We start from the raw sequence: 27,434 nt of genomic DNA, 5'->3' as shown, positions 1-27,434 counted from the left end.
CTAATAAGGGATATGATCCCTAACGCATTCGTTGCTTTCTTTCAGCGTGCCCACCACTCTTCTTCTCTTTTCCCCAACTGTTTTCTCTTGTACCTCACATTTTCTTGTTGTTGCTTAATTTCTGGAGGGCAGTGTATATGGCTAGGTTGCAGCTTTATAGGCACTAAAAACCTCTCAAAAAAGGACCAAAGAAGATGAAAATAGGCACTTAAAAAGAAACAATAAAATAAAAAAGGCACCTCAAAATAAAAAAAAGACATTAAAATAGTCATTGAATATGAACTTATTTGAATTTTCTTCTTTCAATGAACAGTTATAGTCAGGTGTGCCAAAGGGGGATGGGGCTCATAACCCTGCCTTTGGCACAGTATTTAAAGAGAACAACTACATCAACAGTTCTTTAATTCAAGACAATTTTGCAATTATATTTTGTTATTTTCATTGTGCATAATCCGAAACGGATGAAGAGAATTTTGTTGTAATACTTTATTCAATGTTGATGTTCTTTTGTCTTATTATTTGTTACTATGGTGACTGTAGAAATTGGTTAATGTACTCATGTGTTAAATGACATTTGTCACATTATTTTATTTAATTATTGCAACAAACTACTTCACACTGGGGACAATTGCAAAAGGCAGAAGATGGTAAAATGAGGGCTGACTACTAAAGAAGTATATGTAACCCAACCTTTCAAAAATCCTGGGCACGCCATTGGTTATACTATTAGCATTACAGTTTGTACATAAAATTACACTAATGATTCACAAACTCTTAACACTATTTTGATCTAAATTCACATTTGTGTCGAATCATCAGTTAAACAGGGTGTCTACCAGTCAAGAAATCAACTGATAGGTCAAGAAAAAGTCAAGAAATTATGCTTGTGGTCATGAATTTTTGCCATTTTTTTTATAGTATAGTGAATTTACATTATTATATACCTGTACTGAGATTTGATAAAAAATTAATATTTGGAAATCTAAAATTGTATTGAACTGTGGTTAAGATTTTTCACTTTGTTTCTTAAGAATTACATGCTTGTGTGCGTGAAGTTTTGTAAAAATATTAAAGTTATGTAGCCATTCCCCATCCAGGATGAAGTCTGAAGCGTTAATTTTTACATGCATTAATAATTGAATCAAGTCTAAATATCTTGTTAAAGTACAACTTCAGTTTTCATCTTAGCCTGTCTTGTGGTAGGTTTTTTTCGTTGAATAAAAATATATTATTTCATAATTTCGAACTGTACCTAAGTAGGGGGCGATTAAATAAATGTAAAGAAAAAGGGGAATAAAATGGTCAAGAAAAAGTCATGAAAATGTCAAGAATTTTGGATTTGTTATTTTGGTAGACACCCTCTTAAAGTAATTCTCACACAAAGAACTTGGGCTAACAATTGTGCTAATTTGAACAAATGCCTCAGTTGCATGGTCCCAGGTTCGATACCTGGTGGAGAGACATAGTTGTTTGGATCCCACTTTGAACTGTATGCCTTTCTGTGCATAAAGTGGACTTAAAACACCAACTAAATCAATCAAGCCCCAGTTGCGTGCCCAATTGTTCATTAGTGAACAATTTGCACCCTTTTAACAAAAATAATGTTAGAAGATGTTCCAATTAAAATTTCTCTGAAGAACAGGAACTTGTGTTACCCATTGTGCTGATTGCGCACAAATATTCAATTGAAACAATTGAACAATAGTTTGAATCAAATCCTCATTTGCAGGAAAACTAGGCTAATACAACCTGGTTAAAGCATTTGCATTTTTTTTGCATGAGTATGTGAGCTGTTAATCGGCATATGGTATTAAACTTTACAATAAATAACATTGTTTGACTTATTGTAATCTTCTGTATGGAACACAATGTCGCTAAAGTAAGTTTTTAACATAAATTAGCATTGTTGTATTCACAAGTGAAGTTATGTAAGATGACGGCTGGTCACAGTCTGTATTTTTCACATTTATCCTTGTTTCCGAATAACGCGAGAAGGAGAAAAACATTTTCAGAGGAGCCAGAAATTATCAGCAGTTGAAAGTTTATATAAAACTACATAAAATATTTATTTGTAAAGTAATTTAACACAAACTTGACAGAAAATTACTTTTCTCTCAGTGGCACTGACCTCCGTGGCTGAATGGTTAGCACAGCATGGCTACAATGCCAGGGTCCCGGCCTTGCCATGTATGTTCTTTGTGAGGGTTCCTTCATAAGTATCATCACTCATCCTCATTGTCGCGATTAGCCTAAGTAGAAGAAAAGCGACCCTAAGTAAAAAAAAAAAAAAAAATTCTGTTGGTGATAAAACAAGTTTCAACAGCAATCCATTTTTTAATTAATACACTTCTGGCCGCTTTGTGCTAGGCATTTTTAAACACATGAACACAATATCTCCACAGATAACTGTCTACTTCTTTCCACACACACACAACAAAGCAAATGAGTACTGACTGACTCTTACAAGCTTTGAGGTGGAAAGAAAGAAGGGATGGAAAGGGAAAGTGCTTAAGAAAGGCTGAAGTAAGCAAAAAAATTACAGAATAGGTATTTTAGGCATGATTAAGCAAAATAGGTGCTTACCTTCAAAATAGACATTTTTAGGCACTATGAAATGCATTTTTGAACTAGAAACACCATGAAACGAACTTAAAACATTAAAGCCTGTGTTTTACTACAATGGAACGAAAGAGGCAAATATTGTAACGAACCTGAGAGTTTAAGGTTTTATATTTGTAATACGTTAAGATTTTTAAAATGTTTCTTACTTCAAATAATGTGCAAGTTGTCACAGACAACTGTAGTTAGATTGATACAGTTGTGTTAGGAACTTGTATAGATGTTTATAAATACGTCATAATCTGTTCGTGTTGGTGTCACTTTCTCATCTCAGCAGAGGAAGTGAACCAACCTGAATGTTTCTCACCTGACGACAGACTGAGATTGAAAAACAGGTGAAGGTGAAAAATAATAAGAACTTGGAAACGGAGAGAACTCAAGTATAGATTTTCGGTTTTCAAGTTTTTCTGCTGGCCGATAAGTTGAAAGTAAGCAATTAATCATGTAATTTAACTTTCGCTATATGTGAGTGAATTGCCTAACGTTAGTATTGAATGTTCTAGTGTTTTATTGGTAAGTGATTATGAAATATACGCGATTATAAAACTGCGTTTAACTTTGTAAACAGTGTTGTGTTTCTTTTCTACCCAGCAAGCCCTGATGATTTGCAGATTCTCATGTTCCCGACTAAGGGAGTAGCGGACTAACTTTCTGACGACTGGTGTACAATCGGGGGTCGTTGCAATATGCAAAAATCCGCACCCTACTAATGACATGTCTGATTCTTTTTTAGGTACACCATCTTAATGGCCATGGAAAAATAACAGGGGCAAATGAAGTCACAGTTCTGAAAGATGATGGCAGCTCGGAGGTAGTTAAAACTAAGAACATTTTAATTGCTACCGGTTCAGAGGTCACTCCATTTTCTGGAATTGAGGTTTGTTGTTTCTGTAAGGGTTATATTTATCTTTGTTTTTTTCTTCTATAGTGCATAATATGTATACTTTTCAGAAGGCTTCAAAGAAATAATAAACTTATAATAATGATGAAACAATAAATAATAACTGTTACAACTACAGTAAACTAATAACAACTGTATTTTCTGTTTTATACAAGGGCTGTTCAAAAAGAAGCCGAACTTTTATATAATATAATATTCACCAGCTACAGTGAAACCCTGATTTTATGTTCCCAGATTTTACATTTTCCCACATTATACATTCAATCTTGATGTTCCCAACATAGCAAAATGTTACAAAATTTTCCTCGATTTTACATTTTCCTACATTTTAAGTTTTTGTGAGCTTGGTCCCCAGAAAAACGTAAAATTGAGGTTTCACTGTATGTGGACCTGTCTCCTTCAAAGTACTCCCCTCCCACTGTGCACACACCACTCCCAACATTTCTTCCAGTTCTGGAATGCCTGCTGGAACTCCAGGTTTGAAATGGACAGTAGGCCCTGAAGGGAATTCTCCTTGATCTCTTCTATTGTCTGGAATCTGTGACCTTCGAGGGTTGATTTCAACTGGTGTTGCTACAGCACCAGCTAGACAGGCATGAATTTTGTGGCTGTTTTGTAGAAGATGAAAGAGAGTAATTGGTGTCTTTTGTTTATGTATGTCCTAAAGTGGTTTAGATTTATCCACACACACTATCTAGCTTCATGGCATGGAGCAATGCACAGTGCAGAGCTTTACCTTTTTAATTACCATATTTACAAATGTGTAATGTGCACTTTTTCCCAAAATTCTTGCCTACGAAAACTGTGGTGTGTATTATGCATTGAATAATTTGAAACCACGCATGTTTTCACTGTGTATAACACATATGTATCAACAGACACAAATACAAATTACCTGGTTGGATTTCTTAAGCAATGATAATTAAATAAATTTAATAAACTTATAAAAGTTTAAAGGTTGTGTTCCAGTATTTTTCACTTTGTAACTGAAAATTTTGCAACCCAGGACATTCTGTCAGAATTTTAGCATGCACCTCCCGTCACATGGGATGTGTATCAGTAGTATTAGTTGGATGAGAAATAATATAAAATAATTTCCTGAGTGCTGCAAATCTATACGGTAATTTTGATCTCGCTTCTAGTACAGAATAAACAAGGTGGTTACAGAAGTGAAAGCTTTTAGATGCTAAACACAGTGGAGGGGGAAGTAGCACATGTTGGTGACTCATTGTATAACAAGATGATATTCTCCTCTTGGTCCACGTAGAGACAGGTCACGCATCGAATAAGTTTAGAAACAGCTTTACAACCTACAACTAAAAAAGCAGTGTCTTGAACCTAAACTGTAGTGTGCAATATACACGAGATATAATTGTTTGTTGCTTTTCCCCTTCAAAAACCAGAGTGCACATTATACACGCACACGTATTACATATATACATGTAAATATGGTATATTAGTTATGCTGTACACATAATGATGCTTATTTTTATTGACGAATTGAACAACAGATGAATGTCTTGAATTCCACAAAACCAAACTTAAATTGCCATATGAATAAATTGAAGTAAAATCGTGCAACATCTCAATTGTTTTGTTTCAAATGCATCAATTCTTTTTTTTATGTGTCAACTAATTGGCTGCAGTCGTGATATGTATTTTTATTTTGCAGATTGATGAAGAAACTATTATTTCATCTACAGGTGCCCTTTCATTAAAAAGTGTACCTAAAAGACTAGTGGTGATTGGAGCTGGAGTTATTGGATTAGAATTGGTAAGTTTTATTCTTAAGAATTTCTTATGGCTGCCAAAATAAATCCACCAGATAAATGGGTTTCAAAAATGGACACAAAATATAATAGACGCCCAGATATTATGTTACGGGTGATATTAGCTTGTGGCATAGAAAATATATGTTATATCTACGGGGTTTTTCTTTGTAAGTTATTCACCTCTTTTCAGAGTGTGACTTGCATGATATGGAAGTCGGTCAACATCTGAAAATACAGTTCTGTTTCGCATACATCAGATTATACTTTTTTAAATATTATGACTAAAACCCAAGATTAAATCAATTATAGCAGCCAGCAAGGAAACCTCAAAGTAGGCTTCACACAAAGTATTCTAAATGCTGGAAGAAGAATAAATGTACCACAATTAATTATTTAATCCATTGCCAAACTTTCAGTTAAAAATATTATTGTAAATTTCAATTGACTGTATTTTTTATTAATGGCGAACTTGCTAAAAAGACCATGTCAGGAAATTTAAATTCATAAATTATGCTAGTAAATGCATTTAAAATTCATGAAGCAGCAGGGGAGAAGAAAAGTAAACCTCAAAAATGACCAAAAATATAATAAAGACGGCAAAAAATACTGAAAAATGCAAAATAAAAGCAATGTTTTCTGGTAAACTGACTGATATCAGGTTTAGAATTCTTTTCAAGGGTCAGAAAAAAAAATGTGATTTTTCATCAACTTCCGAGCCCTAGTTATAACTTACTTGAACATTATCCAAAAATTGTGACTTTACCAGGATACAACTTGGGTGTTTGTCAGTCCATGCCATTGAGCATATAAACTTAACCCACACATAGATCATCTCTTCTTGTTCTTGCACCTGCTGCAAAATGACTTCGAACCTCATAACAAAAGCACAAAAAATACAGAAAATTCATGTGAAAAGTTATTATTATTTGGTCTAGGAATTAATTCGTGCGGTTGTTACGCACACATTGAAGCTGTAGTTCAAACACAAAATACATAAATACCTTAAGAAAAATATTGTCCATCGCGAGCCACCACTTTCGCCCATCTGTCAGGCAAGTTACGGATTCCGTGGCGAAAGAAGTCCTCATCCTTTGAAGCGATCCAGTCAGAGACCCATGTTTCGATATCTTCTGAAGAAGTGAACCGCTGTCCAACAATTCGTTATTCATGCAATCGAACAAGTAGTAGTCCGAAGGAGCAACGTCTGGTGAATACGGCGGGCGGGGTAAAACTTCCTATCCAACATTTTCTAAATAGGTTTTGACCGGTTTTGCGACATGTGGGCGAGCGTTATCATGTTGAAAAATAAGTTTATCATGTCTGTTCTCCCATTCTGATCGTTTCCTGGCCAGAGCTTGCTTCAAACGCATTAATTGTCGTCGATAACGTTCTCCATTAATAGTTTCACCCGGTTGCAGCAGCTCATAGTACACCACACCTTTCATATCCCACCATATGCATAGCATAACCTTTGCACAGTGAATATCTCGTTTCGGTTGTGATGGACCTGGTTCACTTGGCTTCACCCAGGCCTTTTTTCGTTTCGGGTTCTCGTAATGGATCCACTTCTCATCGCCAGTATCAATGCGATGCAAAAACCCCTTTCTTTTCTGTCTTTGAAGCAGCAATTCGCAAATGGTTTTTCGTCTTTCAACGTCTCTGTCTTTCAATTCATGTGGAACCCAATGTGACATCTTTTGAATCATTCCCATGGCTTTGAGGCTTTTGGAAACTGTTGTTTGATCAACGCCTAATGCTTCTGCAAGTTCTTCCTGCATTTGACACGAATCCTGATTGAGCAATGCTCTCAATACTTCGTCTTCAAATTTTTTTGGCTGTCCGGGTTGCTCTTGGTCTTCCAGGCCGAAATCGCCACTTCTAAACCGTGCAAACCACTTCTGACACGTTCGCTCAGCTAGCGCATGGTCACCATACACTTCCACCAAAATACGATGACTTTCGGTAGCACTTTTCTGCATGTTAAAGTAATGAAGCAGAACACCCCGCAAAAACACTTTATCTGGCACGAACTGTGCCATGTTCAGTTGACTACAAAATGCTGTTATTGACGCGTCAATCAACTGCCCTATACTATGAACGATGCGCGCTGACAGGAGTTTTCAACGCATGTGTGGCTACACGGAAGTGTGGGACGATATGCTCGTTACGCCATCTCTTGTCCAGGCGCACGAATTAATTCCTAGACCAAATAAGCTATTAGATACAGCAAAAAATGCATACGTTAGTACGGAGTCATGTTGCCTTTACTTTTGAGAACCATTTGGATGCGCTTGGGCATGCAATCACTAAGACTCTGGAAGTAATTTAAGTCCATGACAATGCACCACATTTTCTTCAGTTCTGTTTGGAGGGTCTGTAGGTTCTGAATCTTCTTCTTTCCCAGGAATTGCTTCATACGATGCCAACAATTTTCAATTGGGTTGAGATCGGGGCTATTCCCAGGCCACTCTAACATCTTTATCTGTTGTTCCTCAAGCCATTTCCTTACCTTGTTAGCCGTGTGACAAGGAGCGTTATCATGCATGAAATGATCACACTCGTGGATCTGAAGCATATCCACTAAATGGTCCTTAAGAGTGTTTATATATTGGTCTGCGTTCATCGTCACATTTTGCGATAAGAAATATAAACCTGCCCTACCCTTTTTACCTGAAAAACACTCCCACACCATTACAGACTGGGAATTCCTAATGGTCAGAACTGTATACTTTGGGTCGTATCGATCTGAAGATGATGGATGTCGAACCTTAGCAGCTCCCATTCGGAACAGTTAGTTGGAATGAGTTTTCATCGGAAAACATGACTTTCCTACACTGTGCTGGTGTCCATTGTGCATATTTCTTTGCAAAAGCAAGATGGTCTTTCTTCATGCGGTCGGTTAGTAGTGGCTTCTTTGCAGCAGTACGACACGGCAAATCCAAGTCTTTCTGTAAACGGTGCTGGACCGTGCGAACACTAACGTTTTCCAGCAGACTCGGGTGCATTTCTTTAAGTTCTGGGTTTTTCTTTATTTCTCTCATTAGGAGAGCGTCTGTAGAGTTGGTTGTTTTTCTTTGCCTCCCACCACCGAATTTGTGCTTTGGAATGACAGTCAGAGGCACTCCTCTAGCGGCTGCCAGTACCTTCATTATGGTTTATTGCATGACCTGTTTGTTTACATGTCGTCTTTATTGAGTTGTTTTCACTTCCCCATGCAATAATGCTGGCTTTTTCTATGCTACTACAGTATTCCCCGGCATATCACAAATACACCTGTACTGTAGTCAAATATCCAACACAAAGTGCACCACACGAAAACACAGCAATTTATCACACACACTAGAGCAGAAAGTCACCCTTCCTGTGTCAACTAACAAAAAGAAATTAAATGAACTCTCATATTAGCAGTAATACATCATTGCCAGATACGTTCATGCAGAAACAATTCCATGTTCGAAACAAAACAACACTAGATACAAGGCTACAAAGTGATAGACCGCAGATTTCACGTGAGGTCCGAAGTTATTTTCCAGCAGGTGTAAGTACTCCAATCATAAGTTTTGTTTGCTTTGCTCAAACTTTTTTTTTATTTAATTATAAAATATAATCCACCTTCATTATTTCCCTGCTTATTATTATTTTCCTTGGGACTTCCTTGATGGCGTGGTTTAATTCAGGGGTCCTGGTTTGATAGCCAGTGGAGGCCATAGTGGGTCGAAACCCCACTTTAAACTGTAGGTCCAGTTCAGATTATTCTATCTACATAAGGTGGACTTTGTCAAAACTCAAACTCATATTTTCCTTCTTCCGTGTTAATTTGTTTCCTATACCTTCACATCAACAGAAAACAGGCTGATGAACTGTATTTTGTTGTGAACTTATTTAGTTCTCATGGTGGTTGCGGTAAACGCGGTTTAAAATTACTTACGTGAAATTTAGAAGATTTCGTACTTCCGCATTGCACAATTTAATGGTTCAATCCTATTAATTTCGAAGATCCACTGTCTTCATTCACAAAAGGGTACGGCGTTTGAAGCGGAGATGGTATCGCGTCACTACATTGTTTGTTCCCGGGAAAAATCGCAACCACCGCCGCCCGGGAACAAACAATGTAGTGACACGATACCATCTCCGCTTCAAACGCCGTACCCTTTCGTGAATGAAGACAGTGGATCTTCGAAATTAATAGGATTGAACCATTAAATTGTGCAACGCGGAAGTACGAAATCTTCTAAATTTCACGTAAGTAAGTTATTTAGTTCTATTTCTCCATTTGTTCCTGCCTTCCACTAATGTATTCAATCCTTTGATTCTTTAGCAGTTCACATCTTCAGCCATTTGTTTGATATTCTCCTTCCTGGGCCTGCCCGTATGTTTTTTCCTTGTACCTTGAATTACAGTTTTCATCAGTGGCGTGCTGAGCAAAATCAGGCAGGGGAACAGGTGACTTGCACTTGCCCCCTCCCCTCCCATACCTATCGTAATATAATAAATACAGTAGACCAAGTAAAATTCAAATTCTTATTGAATACATGGAGCACGTTAAAATTATGACAATACCAATGTTAAAGCAAATATGATATAATGTAAAGAAAACATTAAAAACATAATTGTTGATGCGGAACAAAGAAAAAATTAATAATAGCAATTTATGAGTGATCAAAGAAAAAAAATGTTTTGTGAAAACCTGTTTCATATCTATTAAGTTGACTTTTTTTTGTAGAGTTCAGCATTCTTGTAATTCAAACGTCCTCAGTCCAATAATTGCAATAATGGCATTCAGGTGGCCAAGTTTTTTCATGACGTCTGCTAGATTTGTAGAAATTGTGACAAAACCCAAACTGTTCGAAACTCCCTTCTCAGGAACAACAATAATTTGCCACTGGAAGAGTATCCAGTTAGTCATTTTACAGAGTTTGTTTGAAAATGCCTTGTGTACGATTTCGTTTTAGTTTTTAATTCGGTTAGGATAGGTGTTGGTTTGCTGTCTTTTCTGTAAAGTTCAATGAACTAAAAGCTTTCGTCTTCAGCTGGTCGATCATGCAACATTCACAACCCTACGCTCGCAACATTTCGCTTTCTTGTCCTGCTGCTGTGTGCGTTTTGAGGCGGGTGGAACAGGTGGATGAGAGCTGTTCCCTCGGAAGCTGTTTCGCAGCATTTAGCCAAGGCATTTAGCAGACACTTAGACTGTAAAAGATTTTTCCAGTTCGTTACAAATGTCAGACGCAATTTTGAAATGAGATTAGGAAGCTATAGACTTACTACACTCAAAACTATCACTACGACACAATTAAACTTTAGCACATAGCAAAACCTCGAAGAAAAACAAATTCGCTATGTCTCTCGTAGGGAACAGCTAGAGAGTGCAGCTTCCGTGGTGGGAGGTGGGACCATGAGGATCGTTTACCTTTGCGCGTGGTCGGAAATACTCGGCATCAAGCAGCGGGTGGAACGACTAGGGCAGGTGAAGTAAACAAACGTTCAGTCACAGTGAAAGTTTTTCTTCGGCGTGTTGATTTCGGGAGAAAGAAGTGTTCTTATTATGTTAATGTAGATAATTTAAATAGCTCCAATGGGTGATAAGTAGGAGGGAACAGCCTGTTCCCTCTGTTCCATTGAGGGACCACCACTGGTTTTCATTACTCCTCAGGTTAAGACATTTCATCCTACATCTTTTTCCAGATGATCACAACATACCATCGTACATGTTTTTCTGGATGATCACATGATACCATCCTACATCTTTTTTTCGGATGATGACAACATACCATCCTACATCTTTTTCTGGATGATCGCAACATACCATCATACATCTTTTTCTGGATGATCACAGCATAACATCCTACATCTTTTTTCGGATGATGACAACATACCATCCTACATCTTTTTCCAAATTATCACAACATACCATCCATCATACATCTTTTTCTGGATGATCACAGCACACCATCCTACATCTTTATCTGGAAGATCCTTTTCTTAGTTTGTTCCTCTCTCTGTTCATTTGATGTTCCAACATTCTCCTGTAGCACCACATTTCAAAAACTTTCAGCCACTGTTGGTGTTCATATCCATGTAATGCTGCACTCCAGACCAATGCCCTTGGGAATCAGTTCTTTGTAGGCCAATGTCTGTTCCTGGAGGTTTATATTTGAACAAGTGTCCTCAGGTTACCAGCCAGGTTAATTCAACTAGCGTCAAACGTTTTGAGCATATACATTACTCTCATCTTCAGGGAATGACTGAATGATTCCCTGATCGTGAGAGAAATGTATGCGCTGAAAACGTTGGACTCTAACGTCAATTTTTTCTGACTGGTAACCTGAAGACACTTGTTTGAATCACATTGCCAAGAAAGCTACAATTCTTACTTCAGCTTAGTACAAAGGTCATCACAAAATTAATGCTTCCACCTTAATAACTCCTCATATTGTTATCGGATTGCAATGAAACTTCACACACACATAATGCGATATGTTGCTAATGTACACTATTTTTCATTTGTGGGTAACTAAATAAACAACGTTAATAGCAAAGAAATACAAAGAGCTGTGATCGAGTCCTTACAAATAGAGGGTTGTCAGACACCAGAGATCCATAACAGGCTGCAGGGGGCATATGGAGGGATGCAATTGACATTTATCAATGTTATAAGATGGTTGAAGAAGTTCCGAGAGGGGAATACCTTGGTGGCAGATAAACATCGAACTGGCAGACCTGCACCCACAGTGATATATGAAAACCCGCGAAAGAGTGATGATGTTCTGGGACAGAGAGGGTGTCATCAGTACGGACTTCTTGGAACGTGGTGTAACAATGCACAGTGCTTGGTATGTGCAGGCTTTAAAAAAATTGAGGGATGCTCTTTGATGAGAAAGAAACCACATTCCACTGGACAGTTTTTTTGCCCCATGATAATGCCTGTCCCCACTTGTCAATGGAAGCATCAGGCCATTACCAAAATGGGGTGGTCAGTAATACCCCTTACAGTCCTGATAACCCCATCGGACTTCCGTTTGTTTGCCCCTCTCAGAAACACCACCTTCGTGGACAGCATTTTCCAGGACGTGGAAGACTGAATGCATGGGTCAAGAAACAACCTCAGAATTTTTTCAGAGCAGATTTTGGCATTGGAAAGCAAAGGACAGTATTTTGAATAGCCTTAATAGGTACCAGGATCATTTTTGTTCATTTTTTAAATTTAAATCAGATTTTTTAAAAGAAAACACACTTAAAATTGGTTTTTGGCACCATACATATAGACATGTCTTTTTTATAGAAAGGATTTTTCTAGTAAACACCTCTGTAAAATATTTGAACAGTTTAATTAAAGCAAATCAAAATTTTTATATAAGTATACATTTTTCTGTTTCTGATACCACATATATGAACCTACTATGGAATTGTTTGTTGAGTGTCTTAATGAAACTATAATACATAATTTCAGTAAGTTTTCTTCCAGTGAAAATAAAACATTGTGGGTGTACTCTATAATGATAACTTAAAATATTTTTTAGTCTTTGTGTCTGAATTTTGGCAATTTTTTTAATGATAATTTGAAAAATATCAGCTACCATTTTTATGTACAGTTTAATGAAAATGTCACTTTTTACAGTTTAACATGATTAGTATTTTGTTTATTTTTCTACACAAAATGTTTGCTATTTTTGCATATAAAAATTATTGAATTTTAAATCAAAAGAATTTAAGTGTGTTTACAGTTTACATATTACATTTCCTTTCATACGAGCTTCACCCCATCAGTACATACATTTTGTTTCCTTTCTTAGAGCCTATATGATTACAAGATTAATGTACTTTCACCAAAAGTCAAAAGTGATTCTGATGTACAAAATCCGTATGTACATTATTCTATAAATTATTTATTTAAATCTTGATTTAAATTGCAATTTAAATCAACCTGATTTAAATCAATCCACCTTGATAGGTACCCAACATGTGCATCTATTTTCACACAAGCTTTCCAATTGTTCCTCCTTCACATAAAATAAAAGTTTTACAGCAGAGGAGGCATTAATTTCGGAAGACCTTTGTATTTGTTTTGTTGGGTAAGAAGCTTTTTGTCCAGGCGGGAGGGGGGGGGGGGAAGACAAAAATGAATGATCTAAGATTCAAGAAAATCACTGAAAGTAGCACACAAAGTTGTGGAAATTGTGGTGAAGCTGATGGTGGGGCATTATCATGGGAAGCTGAAGGCCCAGTTTAATCCTATGTTGATCCACAACTTTCAGATAACTTTCAATGAGTTAAGAATGTTCTTAGTTTAGGAGCGTTAGGTTTAATAGTTGTTTTTTTTAAATTTATATATCTGCATACAACTTTTTGTTAAAAAATACTGTGAAACCAATCCATGATACGAGGAATTGAATAAATGCTGGGCACAATTTGAAGTTAAATGTATTGGATATTTGTGGTTTCCTCATCCTGAAATAAATTGTATGCTGTACAAGACATCAAAATCTGTTGCTTGATAAGAAAAAAGTCTAAATTTTCGAGGGGATAAGGTCACCAGCCCCAGTAAAATATTTATCCATTCCTAAATTTCAATAAATTTTAGCCTTAAATTCATAAGTATAATATGAAATTTTCATCTTTATCCATTTTTTTTATTTCAAATAAATGGTAAAACATGTTCTGCATTTTGTTTCTCTAGGGATCAGTGTGGGGTCGACTTGGCAGCGATGTCACGCTCGTGGAGTTTATGGGGTCCATTGGTGGCATAGGCATCGATGGAGAAATATCAAAGAGCTTGCAGAAGATACTTGTGAAACAGGAACTGAAATTTAAATTAGGTACAAAAGTGACTGGAGCAACAAGGGAAGGTGGTACAATAAAAGTCAATATCGAAGATGCGAAGGACGCAAGTAAAAAGGATGTGGTATGTTTCAGTGTAATATTTGAGGATGTTATTTTCATTGATGTTTGTGTTCTGTCTATATTGTAGCGATGAATGTGTTACAATAGCACTTTAAATATTATGCAGTAACATAAATTTTGTGATCAGGTTACATGTAAATGCAAGAAAAATTTATTTCATTATTAACTTTTACATAGAAGCATTAGAATGTAGGGGTAATTTTGGAAATTTGCTTTTTATTGATTTATTTGCTTTATTTTACTTTGCTTTTTGTGCTTCTTGTGGCTAATTTGCGAAGTTGGTGATGACTGATGATAGGATGAAATTGATGAATGGACACACACAAACATCCATACTCAGGCCGGGATTGGAACCTGGGGCCCCTGACATCGTAGCGTGATGTGCTAAGTGTTAACCAGCACAGCTACAGGGGCCAGCTGGGAATTTTGAAAAGTGTGGAACTATTTATTCTTTTGCCTTAAGTGGTAGAATATTTAAACATAACGTGTTTCCTGTATTTTACACTCAATTTTAATCACTCTAATGCTGTTCTTTCTTTCGTTATTCTGTTTGAATGCTAACTAACTGAGCTCTATTTCTAATTAATGATAGAAATAAGCTTTTTTTGTCTAACAATGTCAATTTCTAAGAGGGAGGTCTATGGGCTGGTTTGAGCCCCCTCCCTCCTGATGCCCATGTTCAAACACACCTTTTCCTATTTACACTCAAAGATAAGTTGTGCATATTATCACACAAGGGTTATCTCAGTGTAATTTTGAATGTTATTTCTGTCTTTCCTGAGAAAGAGAAAGAGGGAGAGATAGAAATGGAGAAGTGAAAGATAATACGTAGTTTCTTCTTTTCCTTCTTCAATTTTCTTCATAATTTCTTTGTTTCCTGTGAGAGAGAGATGGGAAGTAGAAAGAAAGAAAGAAAACACTCACTCACTCTATCTCCCTCCTCTTCCTTCCCCTTTTCTTTCTTGAGAAATAGTGTAAGTGAAATAGAGAGAACTCTTTCTCTCTATCTGAAGAAAGAAAGACAGTAGATAGAGAAAAAGTAGGAAGTAAAATAAAATGAAAATTCTTTGTCCATGGCATGTTTCAAGAAGAGTAAATGTGTTGAAGTATTCAGCTTGTACTTTTCTACTGCCTCATTGCACCCTCTAAAGTTGTGTAGCATGTTTCAGTTGGAGTGTGAAGTGCTGCTGGTGTGCATCGGAAGACGTCCATACACCCACAACTTGGGACTCGAAGAAATGGGCATCGAGAGAGACGAAAAGGGAAGGATACCTGTGAATTCACGGTTCCAGACAGTCATTCCTAAGTAAGCGTAAAATTCTACCTCTCTAGATTTTGTGTCCAATGCTAAACTGATCGCAACTCCAACTGGCGGTTGACCTAGATGGCTATTTCTGGCACGTCCTGTCCCCCAATCATTTTCGGGGGCATGTGGTCCGATGGGTGTCAACAAATTCAGTTGCGAAGTAAAACCTGAAGAGATCACATCGCTCTCCCGAAGCAACGTTGCCAAGCATACTTCTGTTTTTGCCAGTTGTCTTTATATGACTGTGTGTCCACCTGCATTCTGGCCTGTGGGTGGTCCGTCCGGAAACTGCATCGTTCAGGAATGCGTGTGCAGTTGTACCATCAACCCCCACTGATTTCTGGGGCTGACAATACCGTTGCCCGAGAAGACTTTTTCTCGCCTTACGCTACATTTGGCAACATGTGGTGGACCCAACACTCATTTGTTTCATCCCGCAAACAACGTTCGGTAACTTGTTACTCAAAAATGCCCGATCTCAGTCGAAGAAAATTCAACTGATCGCTGATTCGTTGTTTCCCAGCTGCTAGTTGGAGTTGTGTTCAGTATAGTTGAAAGGTAATCTCTGTGGTGATTAATAAGTACGAAATTCATATTATGGGAATGAGAGACGCAATACTAAATAATTCAGAGAAACTTAGTACTCATTGGTAATATGTACCAAATGTTAAAGAATATTAACTGCAGTTGGCTTAAAAAAATTTAGATTTTGGTAATTCTGCTAAATTGATGATTTTTATTGATTCTTTGCCAAATTTTGTGACTAAATTCAAAATTCATGATGGTTCTCATAAGTGAATTTGTAAATATTTTAAAGTAAAAGTAGAGTAGAATTATTAAGGAATTTCAAAGAGGGTGGAGGAGAATTCTAGTTAATGACCTTGAAGCATGTTGCCCTTGCCCCCCCCCCCCCCTACTGCCAAAAATGAGTAACATGATGCAGGATTCAGTTACCAAACAGGGCAATTCTCTCACACCACCTCTTCAAATATCACCCACAATAAATCATACATAATGCTTTTGCTCTGAAATTTTACTTTTGATGGTAAATTTTGTTGTACCTGGCAACACTAATATGCTAATTTGTTATTGTCTACTGATTGCAACTTTGTACATGATTTGTTTTGCAGCATCCAGTGTTCTCACATAAGGATTATTATATACATTTTTGTAAAGTGTACTTTTACTGTTATCATCAAGAAAGTTGTAATTTCAGTAGTTCTAATGTCATGAAAATATTAGCGTATTTAATTTTGGATAATTTATAATTATGACATTTTTGGAATACATGTTATCAGAATTTAATATATCTTTTTAAAAAGTATGGTTGGTAACTATAAATTATATTTGCTAGTATCTAGGTGCATCTGAAATTATGTTCACTCCCGTATCATCTGACCTCTGTGGCAGAGTGGTTAGCACAGCATGCTATGATGACAGGGGTCCTGAGTTCGAACCCCAGCGTGGGCATGAGTGTTCTTTGTGAGTCTCCCTTCATCATATTATCACTCATTACCATAATCGCGATGAGCCAAACAGTGGCAGAGAAGTGACACTAATAACAAAAATCAAACTATGTACCATAAAATTTGATTTTTAAAGTTCACCTAGCTTAGTTAAGTTAAACCAATTAAAATTTCTGTAGGCTGAGTCTCAAAAACCAACATTTTCTCTCCTCAATGTCAAATTTATTATCAGATAGGTGCAAAAACGATTGCTTAAAATGCCTATAATTGGGCTCTCTAACAATATGTATTTCCTTTCAGTATTTTTGCGATAGGTGACTGCATACATGGTCCAATGCTTGCTCACAAAGCAGAGGACGAGGGTATAATATGTGTGGAAGGCATCGCAGGAGGCCCAGTGCACATAGACTACAACTGTGTCCCATCGGTCATTTACACTCACCCAGAAGTTGGTTGGGTGGGCAGGAGCGAAGAGGACCTCAAGAATGATGTAAGTTAGCATAGCTAGAGACATGCATATTTGGTTTTTTGACGAAAACATGAAATGTGAAATTACACATTGTAATGTTAATTTTTGATGTTTCAGAAAGGTGTGAGGTGCATTTTCCTACCCTGATTTGTCTCAAAATAATTCGAAATGAACTGCAAAATGCAAAATAGGTTCTTAAACATGACATTTAGAGTTTATTTACTGACGCCACACTTTCTGTAGTCAGAATTATCCTGAGTGTTGTGCAATTCACGGAAAATTGATTAATTCTACTGTAAATATTTGAGAAGTAAAAATGGACCCCTTTATACAGGAATAAACTTAATATTCTGGTAACGACATAATGTGCTATTAGAAAGGATATGTTTATTTTGTGTAGTAAGTGCAGTTTTAAACCAAATTTGGGATTATATGCACAAAATGTCATTTTATATACCACTTTTGAACCCGAAACCAACTCTGTATTTGTACCAAAATTTTGCTCTTTTATTTACCAAAAATATGTGCTTCTAACCATAGCACTTAGCGGTAAACAGTACCAGAATTACAAGTTTAAATCTCATCTAGTGATAACCAATTTTAGTGCTGTGAAGAAGTATGAACACAATGAAATATAATATGGAGGCATGTAGTAGTAAAAAAAGAATCAAATGTTAAATGCTAATTACCCCTAGGTCCTCTGTGGTCTTGTTGGTCAGGCATCTAACTGCCACACGGGAGACCAGGATTCGATTCCCTGGGTGGGTGATGTAAGGTTGGAATTTGCTAACCTTGTCCCCACATAAAGTGAATCTGGAGCTCACCCAGCCTCAAATCAACAGATACCTGGAGACAACATGGAGGGGGGTAAAGATGGCCAGAGCAGGGTGCTGCTCACATCACCTCCAAAATGGCCGAGATCGAAGGTCCCCACATCCTCTAAATGTACAAGGTGCAGCAGAATTCATTAGACAGTTTGAAATTCCAAAACTATGTATTGTAATATAAACATATTATTAAACACTTAAATTGCTGCAAGGTACATACAGAAGCATTTCATTTGGTGTTTACGATTTGAAAATGATGTCAGTGAGATGCGCTCCATTGTTCTGCAAACATTTCTTAAGGTGAAGGGTTAAAGATTAATCAATTTGAAATTGATCATTGTCGTGAACTGGTTCACCTTCCATCATCTTGCCCAGCATCTCCAGTGGAATGTTCTGAATTTCAGCTCTTATGTATTCTTTCAGCTCTTCGGTAGTGTGGGGTCGATTTATGCAAGTCCATGTGTAAAATTTGTAGCATTCGCTGCACACTTCTATCCGAGATGCCCAGAGCCACTGAATGTCGACAAGCTGAACGTCGTGGACTACGCAACACAGCCACTCTCGCCCTCTCCACATTTTCAGGTGTCTGTACAGCACGTGAATGGCCGGGGTGCTTCTTACTGTTAACAGATGCGGTGGTTCTGATGGTCTCCACCCAAGTTAAGATTGTCTGGCATGTTGGAACCTTCCCATTTCTTCCAACATTAAACTTACATCTGGAGTCACGTTGCGTTGCAGTAGCTGAGTCATTTTTCGTGAAAAATCGCTCCACAGCATACGCGCGGTGCTCACTTGATCAGACATCCATGTCTACTAAAGGCTTTGAGCTGCTTCACTAGATAATGAGTGAAACAGCTGAGCTGCTTCACTAGATAATGAGTGAAACAGCATGCTATCTATCGGCAGATGTGAATGGTGCTAATTTCAAACTGTCTAATGAATTCTGCCGCACTTTGTACCTTCATGGCAAGGTCTATATGCATGGGGAACTTTACCTTTTACCTTACCCTAGTTACTTGTTGGTGAAGTGAATGTTTCAGTAACAGCTTCACGTAACTGATTACAATGTTATGTAGCTAGTTTGTGTTTGAATTTTGTGTTTCCCTTCTGTGGCTTCACAGCACAAGTGGCGTAACTCCATTGAAGACAATTTTGAGAAAAAAAAAAACATTTAGATAACTTAGTACTATGTAGAATTTTCAGCAAAAATGCAGGCTCGACTAGGACTGTTTTACCTGTGTAAAATCATCTCTGTCAGTGCTACCGGAATGGGATCTGTTGCCTTTGAAACACTGTAGACGTTGGTGTTGCCTTTTTCCTCCCAGTCTAGAGATGTAAATTCATTAATATTAGGCACACACACATCAGGCGAAGTCAGGCTGGCTTGGAAACTCAGTGGTAAAGCACTGGCATGATATGCCAGAGACCCGGGTTCAAGTCCTGGTCGAGGCTGCTTATTTTGCTGAAAATTTACATAGTACATGTCCTGTGTGTGCCTAATCTTCATGTAACTTAGTAGTGTGTTTAGCTGTTGGGAGCACAAACATAGTGGTGACTCTACTTACTTCTAGCACTGGAATGTTGATACTTCACTCTTAAAAGTAAGTAACTCAATTTCCACAAAAAGGTGCTCTGAACCCCTCATATGGCTATTCTTCTACTCTGTTATTTGAAATTTCTCCTGAAATGATCTCTCACCAGATGGCTTCACATGCGAATCTTATATTGTATCCATATTGATCAACATACTATAATGGCAAATGCTGTCTAGAGTTTTAAAAAAAATTCATGTGTGACAGACACAAATTTTATTCATGTGCTTGTTTGAACTCTTCTTCTCACTCCCAGTCGTGCCACATGGCCTGCCCCTCTAAGTCTTCTTGATTTAGTTATTCTAATCATATCTGGACATGAATACATATTATGTTGTTCTAAATTATGTAACCTTCTCCACTCACCTGTCTCCTCCTTGGGCCTCCTTGATGGCGCAATGGTAGCATTGTCGCCTTGTAATCAAGGGGTCCTGGGTTTGATACCCAGTGGAGGAACATAGTGGTTCAGATCCCATTTTAAACTGTAGGTCCAGTCCCAATTAGCCTTACTGTGCATAAAGTGCACTTGGAACCCAAATCAATCAATCAATCAATCAATCACCTCTCTTAATCCCTTTTAGGTCCAAATATTTTTCTAAGGATTTTTTTTTTTTATTTGCATTTATTGTTTTGGTTTTTACTTCATTTACTTTATTTTGCAGGGAGTTGAATATAAGATAGGAAAGTTCCCGTTCATGGCAAACAGCAGAGCAAAAACAAATATGGAAGCTGAAGGTCTCGTCAAGATTCTTGCTGATAAGAACACTGACCGAATCATGGGAGCTCACATCCTTGGCCCTGTAAGTAAAAAATAGACACTATTTTATCTCTGTGATCATGGCTTAAAACCATGTTCTCAGCAAGTTGGTTTTTATTTGTCCATACACCACTAGTAAGGAAAGTCACACACACTGAAAAAATTGCAATATTTAATTAATATTGCATCTACAACTTCAGATCATTATGCAGAGGGGAGGGGGGGGGGTTAGGGGCTCAGAGGCTCACCCTTGTTTATATAGGTGCAGTTATGTAATAATTTTAAAAATTACCATAATGAATAAAAATAATAAACAAATGTTGCACTAGTGTCACACACATATTTTATCATTCACTAAACTTGCAGCGCGTCCTCATGCGTGGCCGTGCGGTCTAAGGTGCTGTGTTTTGGGCTCCTTTTTCAGGATGGCGTGGGTTCAAGTCCACCTGGGTTCTCGGCCTGTGTTCATAACTGGTGGCAACCCACCATCGTGAGGAAATTGGGGAGCTACAAGTGAGTAGCGTAGCGTAACCCGGTCTCGGAAAGCTCCTATAATGATTGGGGGTTTGACGTGCTGACCCCACGTCATCCCATTACCAGTTGAAGATCTCCACACCTGTGGGAGGGAGACTGGCAGTTGGGGATCTGCCTAGACTCAACAAGGGCTGTTGAGCCATGGGCTTGCAGCACAATATTGCAATTGTATATTTAATGAGTATAAATATTTTTTTGTTTATATTTGGTCAGTTATATAGTTATGATAATTACAAAAATTACCATCATTACCAACCAATAGTACACTATTTCAGGCATGTCTGAACACACATCCTAAAGGGATGCTATGTAACGCTTTCGTACAGTGTAATTATCTTGTTAATTATATCAAGGTTCATAATTTTTGCTATTTACGCAACACGATAATGGAAAGAAATGCAATCTGGGATTAAATAATTCTCATGGAAAGTATGACCATCTTAAAGCAAAATCTGATAGATTGCTATGGTATGGTTGCAATTGAGAAGTTGTATACTTTGAATTATTAAATTTTCAAGTATCGTTCTTGGTAGGGATGGGACAGATTTATCAGTACTCTGTTGGTATCACCCAATATAAGCATATTGGTAAAATTACTGATAATTTTACCGATCTGATGTATTTATATCATACAATTTAGTGCAATATTGTGTCATTTTGTCATAACTTTGAGGGTATAAACACACAATATCCATCCTGTACTTTAAAAGAATAGTCTAAATATGTACCTTCTTTTTCATTACAAAATGTTGGTTCATCTGGTAACATATATTATTATGGAGGTCAATGAACCATGTGGAATTTTACATTGGATCGGCTGAATATTGGTATTGATAAATTTTATGTCAGTACTTTATGAATGTCTGCCAAAATTTCATATTGGCCCATCCCTAATCAAGAGTATCAACACTGGTTCAAAGTGGCATCACCTCAATCCTAGTCATTAAATGTATTTTCTCTTGGTTGTAGATGTCATTAATTTTTACATTTTGTTTGACTCAGTACATTAGTTACATTGTGTGTACTTCTCTTCTCTTTCCATTCAGAGCGCTGGTGAGCTGATCGCAGAAGCTTGTCTGGCCATGGAGTATGGAGCCTCATGTGAGGATGTTGCTAGAGTTTGTCACGCTCATCCAGTAAGTGTTTTTCATTTTGTTTCCAGGAGGTAAAAATATTGCGTGATTATGAAGTTGTTTCGTAGCTGCTCTAGCCTTAGGAGTAAGCAATTCCACATTCAACTGGGAGAACTCCAAAGTTTTGGTGTTGACCTAGCATTGTGAAGATTTATTGAAAGGTGCCTTCCTTGTCCTTTAACTTTCTGTATCAACATATACTTTCTGTATCAACGTATATTAACAGGTGAATAACTAGGAAAAGCGACACATAGCGTTGCACAAAATTAGGAAGGAAAACATACCAACTTGCGGGACGATGATGAGAGAAACGCACAAAATCAAAATAAAACAAATACCATCCTTTTAAAATCATCATAGCTTAGCTGCATGGCTGGTTAGAGACCTGCACTCGATCGCCAGCTCTAAACTTCGAAGGAGACGAAGAAAGTGAGCGGAAACATCCATCGCAACACTTTAGGCTTCGTGGCGGTTCCTCTTTCGAACCTTTAGGCCACCGTCTGTCGTCAGCATCCTCGAGCATAAATCGCCTTCGAAAAATTATTGCAGCTATAACATCCTCATCTTTACCTTCCTATTTCCGTCGATTACCTTTCAGATTCAATTTCATCTGTTTCTTCACCTCGGCTGAACTCGGTGGACTAATGGGATGCTCTGACCCCTCTCAGGTACGGGTATAGTAATAGAAATACATGTGATATGAGGCTTCAACTGTACTAAATCGTTTGACAGGCTATAGGAAAGGAGACTAGATAAATAAACAACATCTGATTCTGAAGAAAGGTTTGCGTCTTCAGTAGGCTTCATTATGGGCAATTCTTTTCCTGAAGATGGTTTATTCTTAAGATACTTTCATAAATGTACATCTTAGTTACAGATCTCCATAAAAAAAGGATGGAACAAATTTCCTTCTTATAATCAAATGTATGCAACTCTTGCAGTTTATTTACAGAATATGGATCAAGCTGTCATATCCTTTATATAAAGACGACCAGGTGCTTGCTTGGAACTTTATGAACGCTCCCTGACATAATGAAGTATAACTTTGACATGACTTGTGAAGGTCATGAGTACTGACTCCGATTTAATATAAATTGGACATTAGGGTCTGGCTTCAAGATATGTGCAGAAATACAAACTGCTATAATTCGTAAAATATTAGAGACATGGACTTGATATCGGGTATGGCAACATGTTAGCATGTTCACAGGGTGAAACCTAACCATGCCAGATATCAATAATGAATAATTAATGAGACGAAATAGTCTGAACTTATTCTTCCGTATGATGGCATGTTAGCATGCCCACAGGGTGAACCTACTCATATGGCAGAATAACATTAAGTCCTGTGCTTTATGTAAAATTGAAAATATATTACGTATAAGTTTCGAAAAAATCAAACTGAATTATCATGAATTTGAAAGCAATCGTAAATTAACTTATTCTCACGCATGGTGACATGTTATCATGTTCACAGGGCGAACCTACCCATGCGTCAGAATAAGAGTAAGTTATGAGTCGAAATTTAACATTATTTTGCGAAGATATAATTTAAAATTTCAGAAAGCTTCAAAATAAAGTTTAAATGAACTTATTCTTTCGTATGGTGATATGTTGGTATTTCCACAGGACGAACCTACCCATACGACAGAATAACTATGTCTCTAAGTTAACTTGAGAACGAAGAATGAGTTCTTGAACCATCCCATAAAGGGAGCTGAGTATTTAATATGTTAACTCATTGGAGTCTGTGATGAAAATGCCCCCGAATTAGGTTTTGAGCCTGTATTTATACCCCTGCATGACAAGCAGAGCGCTTCCCATGACATAAAAGATAAACATAGCTACAGCTGTGATATAGAGAACTAATTTGTGTATAATGGCAATATTTTAAAGATTAAACAGTATGTTCCATAAGGTTCATTTTTCTATGTGTAAAACAACAATTATGATCCTTGAAGTTTCTATAATATTCTCTACCATAAACTTTGTCACATTCTTAAAGAACTGTTTTCCAATGTCCATAAGGCTTATGTTACTAATAACTTCAACTGAAATCTATCTCATATGGCTTTCATAATAGTTTAATTCTAAAACTGAGAACAACATATTTTTAACTAATTGTCAACAATGAAAGATTTTGCTTTCATGAAGCTGGCAAATAACAAACACAAAACTTTTCGAATGACAAAGTTATGTCATTAGGTCAACCATTAAATATCTTAACTTTCATAGTGTATATAGTGAATATAGAAAGCAAAATAATTAAGAATAATATTAAATATGACCAAATCTTTGATAGGATTCGGGAGGATCATATCAGATTGGACATTACCTCCTCTCCCTTCACATCCAAAACTAACAATGGGAATTAACAGAATCTACTGCCTCTAGGTCCTCCCCAATGGAGTAGTGGTAACATTGTTGCCTTGTAATCAAGGGGTCTCTGGTTCGATACCCGGCGGAGGCACGTAGTGGTTCAGATCCCACTTTAAACTGTAGGTCCAGTCCCAATTAGACTTTCTGTGCATAGACTTAAGACAACAAATCAAATCAAAATCAAATCTACTGCTTCTAATGTCAAAAATTAAGTAATCACTCTCAAAGCAAAAGTAATATATCATCCACTGAAGTAAAGTAAATTTCAATCCCTCCTTGATACATGAAATTAAGGAGTAATTATTTTCAAAAACAGAAATTGATCTTTTGTAACAGGCAACAGCCATATTAACGACCACTTGGGTTTAGTTATGTCAAGTCAAATGACATACTCTAATTACAAAACAGTAAGTTTATTGTGAAATAATTCTTGAAGCTTTCCTGGCAGCAAATGGTGATTTCACCTGGTTGATATCCGGAGGAGGAAACTTGTTCAACAATACATTCATTGTTGTTGTTATTTAAAAGGGGAGTTTGAAAAAGTCATTTGTTTCCCTCTGAGTATTATTGGATAATCTTATAAAATGGGCTATAACTTTTCAACCACTGCTTTTTTCTGATATGTTTCTCTTTTACATGTAATAATGAGAACAAAAGAACACTTTAACGGCGTACAACAATGAGGGGTCCAGGAGCAAAGGCCTAATTTTCAAAACTTCCAGATTACTACAACTTTACGACAATGATTTTTATTTTCTAAATTGGAGCAAGGGCATTACATATGCTCAGAAAGTTATCTTTATCGTGCTTCCATGCAAATTTGGTCCATCCAGCATCCATAAGGTAGACACTAGAAGCGAAGTTCCAGATTTTTTTGCAATGAAACTTTGCTTGGTTATAGGAATGTTAGGAATGTTCCACTGCTATCTACTACATTTTCTTCATACACTTTGGTCTATTGTGGCAGGCACAGTAGCATGCTGAATACCAATTTCTTTGTTAAATTTAGATTTCTCTTCTTTTTCCTTTAACTGTCATTATGGGGAGGTACAATGTATAAATTTTATCTATCTACAACAATTAGTTCTCAAGCAATGTTTTGTTTTTACAAGTTTGAAAAGTTCCCATCCGGAGAGGCTTTTCATGTGTTTAAGGTTGATACAGGACATAAAACCTTTCTTAGTTTATTTATCTATCATTGCCACCTGTTTATTTGTATCTTCATTAGTTACTAATTTATTAATAATTGAAATGTGTGACACTTTGTGTACACCCTGTATAATGCAGGAAAACTTAAAACAATCAACGTTTCACTGTATTGACTTTGTTATTTTTTCACCCTGATATTAATGTGCACTGTGTAAATTATTTGTTACTTAATATTCTTAAATTTAATTTTCAGACCTGTTCAGAGGCATTCAGGGAAGCCAATCTAGCAGCCTACTTTGGCAAGCCCATTAACTTCTAAAGGAGGAAGAAACATTGAAGATGTTTTGTTTGTACAGTGGCTAGTGAATGATTTGAGTGTGGACTCCTGAGACCAAAGATTCCGTAAAGCTAGAGTTCCTGGTAGTGTCACGTGATTTTCTTTTGTTAATAAGAACTCCAGTCAAAGAATCAACATAATAGTCAATGGTGAAAAATATTGAAGGAGCATGAATAGGCGACTGCACTCAGTTTAAGGCACAGAATCTCATGCAACCGAGTAACAGCAGACCACCAAGTGACCATAGGCAGAGTACTTGCGAGATGCAAGAGACATAATTGGGTTAACACATTTTAAACAGAACTCTTGGGAGCTTGTATATATATGTTGAGTTTTATGAAAAAACTGATTTAAAAAAAGATGTTCAAAATTTCATTTTATATGCCTCTATGTGACATACACTTGCTATACATCTATTGTAATTAGAATAATAAAATAATTTCCTTTGTGATTTGCTTAACAGGAGTGGTGACAACCCTTTTGTAATTTCTCGACACAAAATTTTTCATTTCTTCATGTTTGCAGAACAGCCAATATCCAGCATCAAGAAAATGTGAATTGTCTTCATTTTTATCCTACCAGTCCCATACTGTGGCTGTGTGTTCTCAGGCTTTGGGCTTGGGCTACAGGATGTGCTGGTTCGAGTCTCCTGGGAGGGAAGCGTAACAGCTTTTCTCCTGAGATTTTGGCCAGTGTATGGGACCGGTGGTCACCCACCATTGTGTGGATATTGAGGAGCTACGAGTGAGTAACATAACCCAATTATGGAAACCTACAACAATGACTGGGGGTTCGTTTTGCTGACCACACAACACACCGCAACTGGTTGGATGATCGCCCACCTCTGCTGAGGCACGTGAGAGTGAGGCTGGTAGTCTGTAGGCCTTGCTCCCTCAAGGGCTGTTGCACCATTGGTCGTGGTGGTTGTTGTTGTTGTTATCCTTAACCTTCCACATTCAACCAGTGTTAGGAGAAGAGGACAAGATTGGAACACTGTGGAAAGAGAGGAGTGGTGGAAGACCAGGAAGAAATGGAGAGGCTTGACTTCTATGCCGACCCAGCCAGAGGCAGGAAATGGCAAACGATGATGATTCAACCACCCAACCCTGTGCATTTACAACATTAATGTAGCTCCCAAACAAACTGCCAAAACACAAATGATACCCCATCCCTGATAACCAAGATGTGTATGTACAAGGCACATTACATTGTCAGATCCATTAATGATAAAATGAAGCCCAGCTCAGCACCGAACTTGCTAATTACATCAAATGCAACAACTACAGAATCAG

The 27,434-nt window shown here is 37.2% G+C and overlaps 1 protein-coding gene across 1 annotated transcript in view; it reads left to right on the top strand.

The window, feature by feature from the left end:
• The window catches only part of LOC145996999 (dihydrolipoyl dehydrogenase, mitochondrial), a 42,394-nt gene extending 15,787 nt beyond the window's left edge, over positions 1 to 26,607 (top strand). The window contains exons 5-12 of the mRNA XM_083133614.1: positions 3,353 to 3,496; positions 5,193 to 5,294; positions 13,970 to 14,194; positions 15,363 to 15,499; positions 17,266 to 17,455; positions 20,516 to 20,653; positions 22,191 to 22,280; positions 26,059 to 26,607. Coding sequence (XP_082989740.1) covers positions 3,353 to 3,496; positions 5,193 to 5,294; positions 13,970 to 14,194; positions 15,363 to 15,499; positions 17,266 to 17,455; positions 20,516 to 20,653; positions 22,191 to 22,280; positions 26,059 to 26,124 — 1,092 coding nt within the window. The 3' untranslated portion in view covers positions 26,125 to 26,607. The remainder of the gene's footprint in view (positions 1 to 3,352; positions 3,497 to 5,192; positions 5,295 to 13,969; positions 14,195 to 15,362; positions 15,500 to 17,265; positions 17,456 to 20,515; positions 20,654 to 22,190; positions 22,281 to 26,058) is intronic.
• The last annotated feature ends 827 nt before the right edge of the window (positions 26,608 to 27,434 follow it).

The sequence above is a fragment of the Lepisma saccharinum genome, chromosome 1 (assembly GCF_977018435.1).
Source record: "Lepisma saccharinum chromosome 1, izLepSacc3.1, whole genome shotgun sequence".
Lineage (NCBI taxonomy): Eukaryota > Metazoa > Arthropoda > Insecta > Zygentoma > Lepismatidae > Lepisma > Lepisma saccharinum.
Note: the sequence above shows the minus strand (reverse complement) of the source record. Positions and strands in the feature narration are given on the sequence as shown.